This window comes from Salvelinus fontinalis, chromosome 34, assembly GCF_029448725.1.
Source record: "Salvelinus fontinalis isolate EN_2023a chromosome 34, ASM2944872v1, whole genome shotgun sequence".
NCBI classification, from domain to species: domain Eukaryota; kingdom Metazoa; phylum Chordata; class Actinopteri; order Salmoniformes; family Salmonidae; genus Salvelinus; species Salvelinus fontinalis.
The window spans coordinates 37,928,270-37,940,435 of record NC_074698.1 but is presented as its reverse complement, the minus strand read 5'-3'; the positions used below and the strand labels follow the sequence as shown (position 1 = coordinate 37,940,435).

The 12,166-nt window shown below is 42.1% G+C and overlaps 1 protein-coding gene across 2 annotated transcripts; it reads left to right on the top strand.

Moving 5' to 3' along the window:
- Positions 1–7,163: 7,163 nt before the first annotated feature.
- Positions 7,164–12,056, top strand: LOC129833835 (NADPH oxidase organizer 1-like). Of its 2 annotated transcripts, none has more exons than XM_055898658.1 (8): positions 7,164–7,305; positions 7,545–7,625; positions 7,744–7,816; positions 7,926–8,109; positions 8,273–8,460; positions 8,643–8,753; positions 9,021–9,138; positions 10,386–12,056. In XM_055898658.1, exons 1-8 carry the CDS (start codon positions 7,240–7,242, stop codon positions 11,152–11,154), a joined length of 1,590 nt encoding a protein of 529 aa, XP_055754633.1. In that variant the 5' UTR covers positions 7,164–7,239; the 3' UTR covers positions 11,155–12,056. The 2 variants fall into 2 exon arrangements, with proteins under 2 accessions (XP_055754633.1, XP_055754634.1); XM_055898659.1 differs by having other exon boundaries at positions 7,239–7,305; positions 7,598–7,625.
- The last annotated feature ends 110 nt before the right edge of the window (positions 12,057–12,166 follow it).

Here is a 12,166-nt window from a genome sequence, read left to right as displayed (position 1 = left end):
CTTTGCGATCAATCGGTACCCCCAGGGATTCCGCGACTGGGGCGTCGCAGGCCGCCTTCGTGCACCTAAGTGCAGAGCAGGACGGCTCGGTGGGAGTGTTGAGAGGGGGCCTCGGCTCTCTCTCCTCTCCCCCGTGCGCCCTTCCTTTCCCTTCCGACCTCGGCGTTCCCTGCATGGTCGGGCGCGGCTGCCGGTGGACTCTGTCTCAAAAGAGGAAAGGCCCACCCCCCACTTGTACTTAGCAGAGGTGACACCACAGGTTCAGAAGTGGTGTGGCAAAATGTATATTTTATTGTCTATGGGCTTGAGTTTTTCCTGATTTCATGTTTAATTTTTTAAAAAGTATTTAACCTTTATTTAACTAGGCAAGTCAGTTAAGAACAAAATCTCCTATTTACAATGATGGCCATCCAAAAGGCAAATGGCCTCCTACGGGGCTGGGATTAAAAATACAAATATATATAAAATATTAATATAGGACAAAACACACATCAAGACAAGAGAGACAACACAACCCTACATAAAGAGAGACGTAAGACAACATAGCAAGGCAGCAACACATGACAACACAGCATGGTAGCAACACAACATGACAACAACATGGTAGAAAAACAACATGGTAGCAGAACAAAACATGGTACAAACATTATTGGGCACAGACAACAGCACAAAGGGTAAGAAGATAGAGACAACAATACATCACGCAAAGGAGCCACAACTGTCAGTAAGAGTGTCCATGACTGAGTCTTTGAATTAAGAGATTAAGTTAAACTGTCCAGTTTGAGTGTTTGTTGCAGCTCGTTCCAGTCGCTAGCTGCAGTGAACTGAAAAGGTGAGCGACCCAGGGATGTGTGTGCTTTGGGGACCTTTAACAGAATGTGACTGGCAGAACGGGTGTTGTATGTGGAGGATGAGGGCTGCAGTAGATCTCTCAGATAGGGGGGAGTGAGGCTTAAGAGGGTTTTATAAATAAGCATCAACCAGTAGGTCTTGCGGCGGGTATACAGAGATGACCAGTTTACAGAGGAGTATAGAGTGCAGTGATGTGTCCTATAAGGAGCATGGCCTCATGACCTGGTCAGGTAAAACTCTGTGTCCTATTCGTAGGCTATGACAAAATAGTATTACCTGTGCTATGATTATAGGGCTGGGGGTTTTCTTGTCGGGTCATGTGAATTGGAAACACTCCTGGCCTAAGGTGGATTAGACCATTTCAATCGACCACAAACTTTATTATTCATTCTGAAAATATATTTTTTTAAAGCCAGAGACAACAACTTCAATGGACAACATACTCTGTAGTTTAGTGAACTACTATAGCAGGGCTGAGCGTTCTGCAAAGAATGGTTACAATATCTTTAAATATGAATTTCACTCTATACACACACAATGTTAAGCAGTGGACAATAAAAAAGACAGACAGGTTTCAATGTAAACTGAACAAAAATATATAAATGCAACATGCAACAATTTCAAAGATTTTACTGAGTTGCAGTTCATATAAGGAAATCAGTCAATTTAAATTAATTCATGAAGCCCTAATCTATGGATTTCACATGACTGGGAATACAGATATGCATCCGCTGGTCATAAACCTTTAAAATAAAGTATGGGTGTGGATCAGAAAACCAGTCAGTATCTGGTGTGACCACCATTTGCCTCATGCAGCGCGACACATCTCCTTTGCATAGAGTTGATCAGGCTGTTGAATGTGGCTTGTGAAATGTTGTCCCACTCTTTTTCAATGGCTGTACGAAGTTCCTGGATATTGGCGGGAACTGGAACATGCTGACACATTGATCCAGAGCATTCTAAACGGTTCAATGGGTGGTGACATGTCTGGTGAACATGCAGGCCATGAAAGAACTTGGGAATTTTCAGCTTTGTTTCAGAACATTCTATTTGGCAATAGCTCTTGTGGTAATTCCTGCAGTCAGCAAGCCAATTGCATGCTCCCTCAACTTGAGACATCTGTGACATTGTGTTGTGTGACAAAACCACACATTTTAGAATGGCCTTTTATTGTCCCCAGCGCAAGTTGCACCTGTGTAATGATCATGCTGTTAAATCAGCTTCTTGATATGCCACACCTGTTAGGTGGATGGATTATATTTGCAACGGATAAATGCTCACTAACAGGGATATAAACTCATTTGTGCACAATTTTTGAGAAATAAGCATTTTTGTGCATATGGAAAATTTCTGGGATCTTTTATTTCAGCTCATGAAACATGGGACCAACACTTTACATGTTGAGATTATAGTTTTGTTCAGTATAGCTGTTATTGGCAGAGAGTTCTGGAAATCTTTCTTATGAGTCTATTAATTAATTTACCACCTGGCAGGCCAAAACTCCATCCCACCAAAACAGGCTGAAATAGACGGTTGTGGTGGCGCGTGCCTGTAATCCCAGTCACTGGGAGGCTGAGGTTGGTTTAAGTACATTGAGACGTGGGTTGAGGTTACATTAGAGTATAGAATGTTGAGATGTGGGTAGAGGTTATGTTGGAATTTAGACTAGTATCGTATCAAAGTATGTATTGTAGGTATGCCGTGAATGGCCTCACGGTTGGTGAAAGGAAAGTGAGCACATGGCTAATTGCGCTGTTTGAGCTAATCAATTAGATAAACAAGAAGCAGGTAACTGATGTGGGTAGAGATTATGTTAGAGTTTAGACTGGTATCAAATAATGTAATGTAGGTAGGCCATGAATGGCCTCACATACCAGTACAGTAGGTGGCAGTGTATGCGCCTAAAAGTTGGATGCGATCCGCCAACCAGATCAAGAAGAAAAAGCTGAAATTTCAGGCCTTTCAAACACCTCTTACACTAAAAAGGCATTATCATAATTTTCACAGTATTATTCCTAACTCATAGTGTGGAAATATATATACTGTATATATAAAACACATACATAATAGTTTGACTGAACTGGGACTTTGAGACTGACATTTGCGCCACAAACATTTGTGAACAATCACCAGCAGTGGAAAGAAAATAATGTGCCAACATTACTTGGCCTCGCGTAGCCTCAGCAGATCGTTTTAATCTTTATCCTGTGCCATATATATTTATTCAGGGAGTCTACATTTTTAACGTTAGCTAGCTAGGCTACTACAGCTAACGTTAGTAGTTTTGTTAGCTAGCTATAGAATGGATCCTTCTAGCTAGGTTTATAGGACAACTAAACTGCTTTTATTAACACATAACCTTGTTTTCCATGAAAATGTGTGTTCTCTCTCTCACGAGGCAAGCAATGAGGAGAGGGTTGTCACTAGTAACCACAGTCACAAAGTGCAAAATTGGCTATCTTAAAAAGTCATGATAACTTAAAATTGCTTCTTTGTCTTAATTTAAGGTTAGGAATAAGGTTATCAGTGTGGTTATGGTCAGGTTTTAATCAGATTTTAAGAAGAGCAATTGTAGAAATAGGTTTAGCCATAATGATGACGTTGTGGCTGTGGTAACTAGTGACGACCGGAGAGGAGCCTGAATGAAGAAAGAAACCAAGTTCAGAGTTAAAGGGAAAGGGGATATCTAATCAGTTGCACAACTGAATCAAAGATTTTTTATAACTAATGCATTCAACCGAAATGTGTCTTCCGCATTTAACCCAACCGCTCTAATTAACCCAACCGCTCTGATAAACCCAACCGCTCTGATTAACCCAACCGCTCTGATAAACCCAACCGCTCTGATTAACCCAACCGCTCTGATAAACCCAACCACTCTGATTAACCCAACCGCTCTGATTAACCCAAGCGCTCTGATAAACCCAACCGCTCTGACAAACCCAACCACTCTGATTAACCCAACCGCTCTGATTAACCCAACCGCTCTGATAAACCCATCCGCTCTGATTAACCCAACCGCTCTAATTAAACCAACCGCTCTGATAAACCCAACCGCTCTGATTAACCCAACCGCTCTGATTAACCCAACTGCTCTGATTAACCCAACCGCTCTGAATCAGAGAGGTACAGGGGGCTACCTTAATGGACGTTAAACAATGATGTGCTGGTGGTTGAGAGACGTGGTTGATTAGGCTCTGTAGGCTTTAGCTTGGAGACCAATAACGTGAAATCAACAACATTTCACCATGTCATTGGATTCAGGTTAAAAGTTGACTCTGAAAATCCAATCAGTTTTACACGTTGATTCAACATTATCACATTTCATTTTTGTTGTTGAAATGTGGAAACAATGTTCAAGCAGTTTTTGCCCAGGGGGCAGTCTCAACCTGCCCAGCTGCCATAAATGCCATAAATTGTCCATCTTTCACTTAAACAATGGGGATGAACCAGAATGATCCGTTTTAGACTACACCTACTGGAATTCCTTACAGTCTTGTTGTTTTCAGTAAAAAACCTTTAGAGCAGGCTCAACTTGTCTAACTGCTCAGGTCACTTTCCCCAGGCAATAGGGCAACCTTTAGTCCCTGCTACAACTAAGTTTAACCTCTGCCATAGAAATAGACTGAATATAGCGGGCTTGAAACCTCTAACCCTGGCATTTTGACTGGTAAAGTCATGGGTGCACACGCAATGGTGCCAGTACCTGGTACTGTGATGCAATAATTTCCATGGTAATGTAGAATGTTCATTCAAATTATGTTAACTGATGTGACTCGTGGAATATAATGTATTTTTTCTAATGTCAGTTGAGTTTAATCAACAAATCACAGTACATATTGATGGGTACACTTTCTGCTTTTACTTCCTGCTTTGCTCCAATGGCAGCGTTTCCCAAACTCCGTCCTCACGACCCCAAGGGGTGGAAATGTTGGTTTTTGCACTAACATCACACAGCTGATTCAAATTACCAAAGCTTGATGATTAGCTGATTATTTGAATCAGCTGTGTAGTGCTAGGGCAAAAAACAAAACGTGCACCCCTTGTAGTACCGAGGATCGAGTTTGAGAAACCTGTCCTATAGGTACATTCGCAATTATGCCATCATTTTATTAATTCTCTTTATATGGCCTCTGCTTTATGAATACGGGCCATTCATGGCTCCCCTCCCCTACTGGTGGCAGGTAGCCTAGTGGTTACGCCTCGAACCCACCTACAGTGTCATTGCACAAAACACTATCCAGCACAGTGGAGGCTGCTGAGTGGAGGACGGCTTATAATAACGGCTAGAATGGAGTGTTATGATCCGTCCTCCCCTCAGCAGCCTCCACTGACACAGCATCATCTGGATATGTGTTCAACAAAAGTTCAACATTCCCCTTCTGCTACCATTTCTGTCAGGCCGTCTTCACATACAGTTTGATGCATACGTTCGATAAATCCAAAGTTTGCACCACACGGAACGCACTGCAGCGTTCCAGGGGAAATTAATGTACCTTTGGTGTACCAAACTGCAAAGATGCTGTCGGTGTGATCGAGGCATTAGAGCATTGGGCCAGTAACCGAAAGATTGCTAGTTTGAGTTGCTGAGCCAAATAGGTAAAAAAATCTATCAATTTGTCCTTGAGCAAAGCACGTAACCCTAATTACTCCAGTGTTGCCATCAATAATAGCTGATCCCTGGTTGTGACCCCATTCTCTGTAGGATATGCAAAAAAACGTTTCCATTTCACACCAGATGAATAAGGAATGGGCACAACATGAATCAGTGTAATCCCTGGGATATGAGTCCAAAGGTTAACCCAGTATAGGCTAGGAAGAAATGAGGTTCCAAAAACAGGCAGTTAAAGGCGGAACTGTTTTTATTCTGTGCTTATTTTATAAGGCTGTTGTAGCTGTTGTGTTTCACTGAATAGAGAAGAGGTGGGCCTGTCTACTGTAATAAAACGACTACTACTTTATCACAAGTAATAAAATGACATGTCATCAAAGCTCAGTAAAAGCAATAAATGCAATATCTCCAGAAAGATGCTGAGACAGGAAGGTGGCATGGCGGTCCTTGTGGGCAAATGTTGTCATCAAAGTCTGGCATTCTCTGGATTTATGGGGCTTTCAAGACAACTGGGACCTCTGAAAAAAACAAGGTTGAATCATGACGTCAGTGATCTTCAGGTCTAGAAAGAGACCCGAGTTCCCGACTTGGAATTCTGAGTTGGATGACCGTTCAAAACGTATTTCCCAATAAGAGCTCTTTTTGTTTTAGTTCCTAGTTGTCTTGAACTCACTGAAGTCTGAGATTTCCCAGTTCCGAGTTTTCAGGTGTTTTGAATGCGGCAGAAGTCATGCTGGATTGACAGCATGAATGACCAAGACTTAGACCACACACACACTCTACTGAATAGCAGGCTAGTAATTTCTTTGCAACGCTTGCCGTTAGCCGCCACTGATTCCTTCCAAACCACTCATTGTTGAATTTGCTATTTCCAACTTTTTGTGTAATGTTTATGAGCATGATACGTTTTATCTATAATTTCTCTTCATATGACAAGGATTGAAAAGGATTTACCAGTAGATTGTCAAGTTTATTCATGATGACTTCTAGCTTGCTAGCTAAGATTTTGAAGGTATGATGTTGACATGATTAGTCCAATCAAAGCTACAGTAGATATAATGTGATTTAATGTAATTTTATCTGTGGCCAATGACCTTGAGCCTTCTTGAATGGGCACTTCTAATGTAACTCTATGGCAGCACCCAAGGTGCTTGAATTTTCAAGCTCTCCCTTTAGAATTTGTGGTGACGTAGTGTCCCCATGAGTGACAGAACACTGAGCCAATCATGGCGCATCTAGAGAACATTACCAACCCCTACACCGTATTTTCTGCTGGCTGCCCCACCACCACAGAAAGCACTGAGCTAGGATGAAACACCTACATTTTGGAGCTGCCTTACTCAAGAAAGCAAAAAAGAGACCATGTTCGTATGTGGCTTTATTAACTCAATTATTATTTTATTTGTTTGCAAACTGATATGTGACGCATGTTATTTTGGTATTAATATGTAACACAGGCAACAACATCTTATTTTTTGGCTTAACAGATGGGTCTCGAAACAGGGTCTGCCCCCACCTGCCCTGAATGATGGGTCGCCACTGAAATGATGATACATCGGTTGCATCAGTGTACTTCCCCCACTTGCGCCACTACAGCCGGAGCTGCTCACGTGACGCAAATGTTGTCCTCCTATTTGTTTGCTTACGTGCCTCTACTGCCACGCCTTCTTACTCGGAGAGATATATTAACCTGTTGACCATTTAAGATCCAGTCAGTTAGTTAAGAATACACATCTCCTTAGGACTTTACGCATCTAGGCTTTTTACTGACTAACATGGAGGAGCAACGGTATCCGGTTAATGTCCGACTGATTGGAGTGATGCACAAGGAGAAAAGCAAAGTATGGATACTTGATGCATGTAATATTACTGCTGTTGTTATGGGATATTATTCCAGATTTCTGCATGAGATGTACAACTATTTTTTTATGCCTGTTAATTAATAATTTCCCGAAAATTGTTGATTCTTGTTTGCTGTATTTTGTGAGTCCAATTAACTAAAACATTTTATTTTTGAATTTGGCATAAATTATTTTACCAAAGATTTAATTGATATTTATAACTTATTTCAAATGTCCAGATGTACATGACATCGGTGCTTTGGTCAGATCAGAATGACATCATTGTTTACAGAACCTTCAAGGACTTCAAGACACTTAATGTAAGTTACATCATCAACTACAGTTCAAATTGTCTGATCTAATGTAGGCTACATAAATGCAAAATATAATATGTAGCCATGCTTTTCTTACTTATGCCAAACTATTTATCCAAAACAGGAACAAATGAAGAAGAAATTCCCACCTGCGAACCCACTTAAAAAATCGGACAGAATTATTCCTAGATTTCGAGGTAAGCCTGTTTTACTTTTAATATCACGTTGCCGGTTGATGTCTATCATTTGTATCCTTTAATAACTAATAAGTAATTCATTAGTAATCGTCGTATATTCCTTCATCAGACTGGAGGATGAAGATTAACACAAAGAATAATGGTCCAAGCAAGTCGATGGTCCAGCTCAAGTTTTTGGAGAAATACTGCAGCGAGCTCCTCAGCTGTGACCCGCGAGTCTCACAGTGTCCTGAACTCATCCGGTACTTCCACCCGAAGGACCAAGATCTACAGCCAGAGTTTGCCAAGAATAGGTAGATTATAGTGAGAATTACGCACATTGCTTAGGGAATACCACTGTGTCCTGAGCATTACGCACAAGTGGATCGATTTCAAACCCAGTGTCCCGTTATGTTTTGGTGATTTAATTCAGTACAATAAATAGTTATACATTTACAATGTGACTTCCTTCCTCAGTATCATGATCATGCCTTCAGAGGATTCCGCTGGACATGGCAAGAGTGTCAACATTGGCAACGTTACGCAGCCGTTCGTAACAGAGGCATACCGGTGCATGGCACCCTATGAGACCAAAGACACCAAGAACCGGCCGTTCAAAGTGGCCGTGGACGAAAACTTGGACGTGCTCATCAAAGACAAAGCAGGTGAGAGAACGTCTGCCTTTCGTAAAGTATAATGCGCACGTATTTTCCTTTGTAATGAACATGTAAAATCGCATCACTTTTAATCTCTGCATGAATGTATTGATTCTGTGACATGTAATGGGTTTGAGAGAGCTGATCATAAATGTCCATCACCAGTCTAACCCCTCTCCCTCTGCTCCCAGGCTGGTGGCTGGTGGAGAATGAGGACAAGCGTATGGCCTGGTTCCCTGCTCCATACCTGGAGAAGGTAGAGGGGGATGAGGAGGACGATAGTGACAGGTCCTATGGAGAAAGTAAGAGACCATCATCTCTTACCCCTTACACATATGTATTTATGTTTTCTATAGACTGGGAGGGGATCATCAGGGGTACTGTGTGCAAAAATGTTCACATCAACAAATATATAACACATTCACATATAGCTGATGCACCAGCGTCAAGACATATACACTGCAAATACTGTACTGTGCATGTACTGCAAGGTGTGGACCACCACTGACAGTATATTGCCATATATTGATGTTGCACCTATCCTAACATTCTGAATCGCCCACAAATAGGTGTGCTGTACAGTGCTGTCAGAAGCTACAAAGCCACAAATGGAGACGAGGTGTCTGTGGACATTGGCTCAGTGGTGGAAGTCCTGCAGAAGTCTGACAATGGCTGGTGGCTGATCAGGTATGTTACTGAACAACACCTGTCTGACTAAACAGAGAGAATACAGTAGCTATAGCTGTAAAAGAGAAGCATGACTTCCAGACTGTCGGAACCATGGAATCCAAATGATTACAACTCATACTAATTCTATGGTCAGATGGCAGCAAATGCATTGAGAGAATAGGAAGTGAATGTGAATTGAAAGTCATGGTGCAGACAGGCATGCAGAGTATCATTGCCCGTCCATCACATATCATGCAGGAACAACAACGCTGCTGTAATTATCTCACTACATCACAAGTCATCATTAGTTGATTCTGAACAACCCAATACCAGAGATAGCTGAGCCATTGTCTGCTCAATGCTCTTTTGAGACAACCTCTCAGCGTGTTCCGTCCCTATCATTAGAAAACAGTTGGTAGCTTTCCCTTGGAAGTTGATGGATGACTGAATTACTTAGCTGTTATCTTTTCACTGAATCAAATCCAAAGATTCTCTTGACAATGGCCGTGTCCAAATAGCCAATAAGGTTCTATCTGCAAAAGTATTATTTGATAATTGGCTTTAATGTCCTGAATCCTCATTGGTTTGAATAGTATCAGCAATTTTTATATTTTATTCATTTGAACTTCACAACATTAATGGGGGTATTTAGAGTACTATATACGTAGAGAACATTGAACAGAACAAGGATATGTCAATAACTACATTTTGACAAAAATGCAGATAGAACCTTCCAGACATCAGTTCAACGTCTAGTTTTGATTTACATTTGGTTGATTTGTCATCTAATGTGAATTCAACAAAAAATGGTTAAACGTTGGGTGAAAAAAATACAAAATTCCCCTACGTTGACTTTTTTCAAATCCAATCAGTTTTCCATGTTGATTGAACGTCATCACATGGAATTACATGGAACAACACTGATTCAATCAGTTTTTGCCCAGTGGGTTATAATCTCAAGTTCTGAATTAGTTTTTTACTGCATACCTTATTACTAAACAGTATGTTCAAAATAGTATGTAGTAAGATTAGTACACAGTATGTAGTTTAAGTAGTAGCCAAGCCATATTTCGGACACGGCCATTGACTTGTCAATTTAAGTGAAAGCTAGACAGACAAATGTGTACAAAGGCCACAGACTTGTCGTCTATCATTACCTAGGATAACATATTGTCCCAAGGCTTTGACAACATTGGGATTTCTGTTATGAAATCCAAACTCATGTCAGTTTCCAATTTCTCACTTCTTCTTTCTCCTCTTGACAGATACAATGGCAAGACCGGCTACGTACCTGCCATGTACCTGCAGCCCTACAACAACCCTCGTGTCCGCCTGGCGGCTCTCAACCTGGCCCAGCTGCAGGTCCACGGCTCCAGCTCTGACCACACGCTGGCCGGACACTCCCACGAGCGCAGTCGTTCCCAAGGCAATCTCCTACAGCTACCCGGCTCCAGTCCTTCCACACCAAATCAGCTCAAGCCTACCGACAAGCTCAAGTCTCATTCTTTTAATGTTCTATCTGTGCCTCGGCCTAGCCCTTCACCTGTGATGGTCACCACCCCCGCCCTGGCATACCCTAGCAAGGGCACTCCAACACCTACTGTCATGGTGGAGGTGGACGGGGAGGTGGATAGACACAAGCGCAGCCTCGCTGGCAGCAAGGGCAGCATGGGAAGTGAGGGCAGCATGGGAAGCGAGGGCAGCGACTTCAGCTTCAGCGACGACCTCAGTTCGTCGTCCTGCAGCTTGTCGCTCAACCTGAGCCACGCCGACATGGACGAGTGTCTCAGGCGCGCCCGCACACCGCCACCCATGGTGGTGGCCGACCGCCTCAACCCCAACAGCGGCGTGTCGGAGGGGAGGATGGTCCACGGAAGATCTGACCCAAACCTGTTCAAGATGGCCCCCACCACCCCCAAGGTGCCCCCCAGGCCCAGGGCGCAGGAGATCCTGATGCGCTGCACTACCGTCACGCGCAAGAACGCCTCCAAAGCCAAGCTGTCCCCAGCGCCTGCTGTGATACTGAGCCGCTAAATTGGAGCAGTGTTGACCCTAAATGGTGGTGGGTCCAGACCCACTGGTGAGTCATGGGTAGCCAGTTCCTCCTTAGCCCTTTAAAACCGAGGGTGAAGACTGGGTTGTGGCCAGGACTTGTGGTGTGGTGTCTTGATGGGTTCCAGGAAGAATCCAAAGGCTTTAGCACAGAAAGTCACTGTACTAGAAGCCCAGAAGACAGACTGAGACTTATCCGTTATGAAGTTACCTGAACATGATTACACTGTGACATGGTTTACAAATGTTTAACTGCCTTGGGGCTGGTCATGTAACCATGAGTTGTGATATGAGAGGAAGAATCATATGTTACTGTAATAGTCTGAGTCACATATTGAGTCTTTATTTTTTTAATGTGGAGGTTTACTTCTTGCTCTGTTCGTCAGGCCTACTTCCATGCACCTGCAGATGAATACTGATAACTGCATTGTAGACATTATTTTAAATGCTGTCTGTTAATTCAGGATTCATTTTGTGGATGAACAAATATTAAGGTTGGGGGTTTACTGTCATTTGTTTACGTTCCTGTTTTAATGAAGAATTTTTCTTAATGTGAAAAGTCAGGTTTTATACTGGTGTAAATAAATATTCAGTAGCAATTTAGATAGGCTTGATAGAAAACAAGAAAACATTTCTGTGATTGTCATGAATTAGTGCCTTCTGTTAAATCCAAAAATGTGTTTTCATAGTATGGCCTTTTAATCTAGGGATCTCTATTTTTCCATACTGGAAAACTGTTATTAGTAACTATGGTTGATTCCATATCATATTGTACTGCAAACTGCAACAAATTCTAATACTAAAATAACTAGCAACTATAGTTGATTCTATATCATGTTGTACTGCAAACTGCAATAAATTCTAAAATATCATACTAAAATAACTTGTCCGCCTCTTTGAATGGAGAAAATATGCTGATTTAAACTTAACAGGATGTTGTGAGTGTGTGGCATACGCCGAGTGCCCTACAGATAACACTGGTTCCACCTCTTTT

Coding starts and splice junctions, on each gene's coding strand:
- LOC129833835 (XM_055898658.1), top strand. CDS start 7,240: ATGGAGGAGCAACGGTATCCGGTTAATGTCCGACTGATTGGAGTGATG. Junction 8,110..8,272: donor CCAGAGTTTGCCAAGAATAG/GTAGATTATAGT, acceptor TTCCTTCCTCAG/TATCATGATCATGCCTTCAG. Junction 8,461..8,642: donor GCTCATCAAAGACAAAGCAG/GTGAGAGAACGT, acceptor CTCTGCTCCCAG/GCTGGTGGCTGGTGGAGAAT.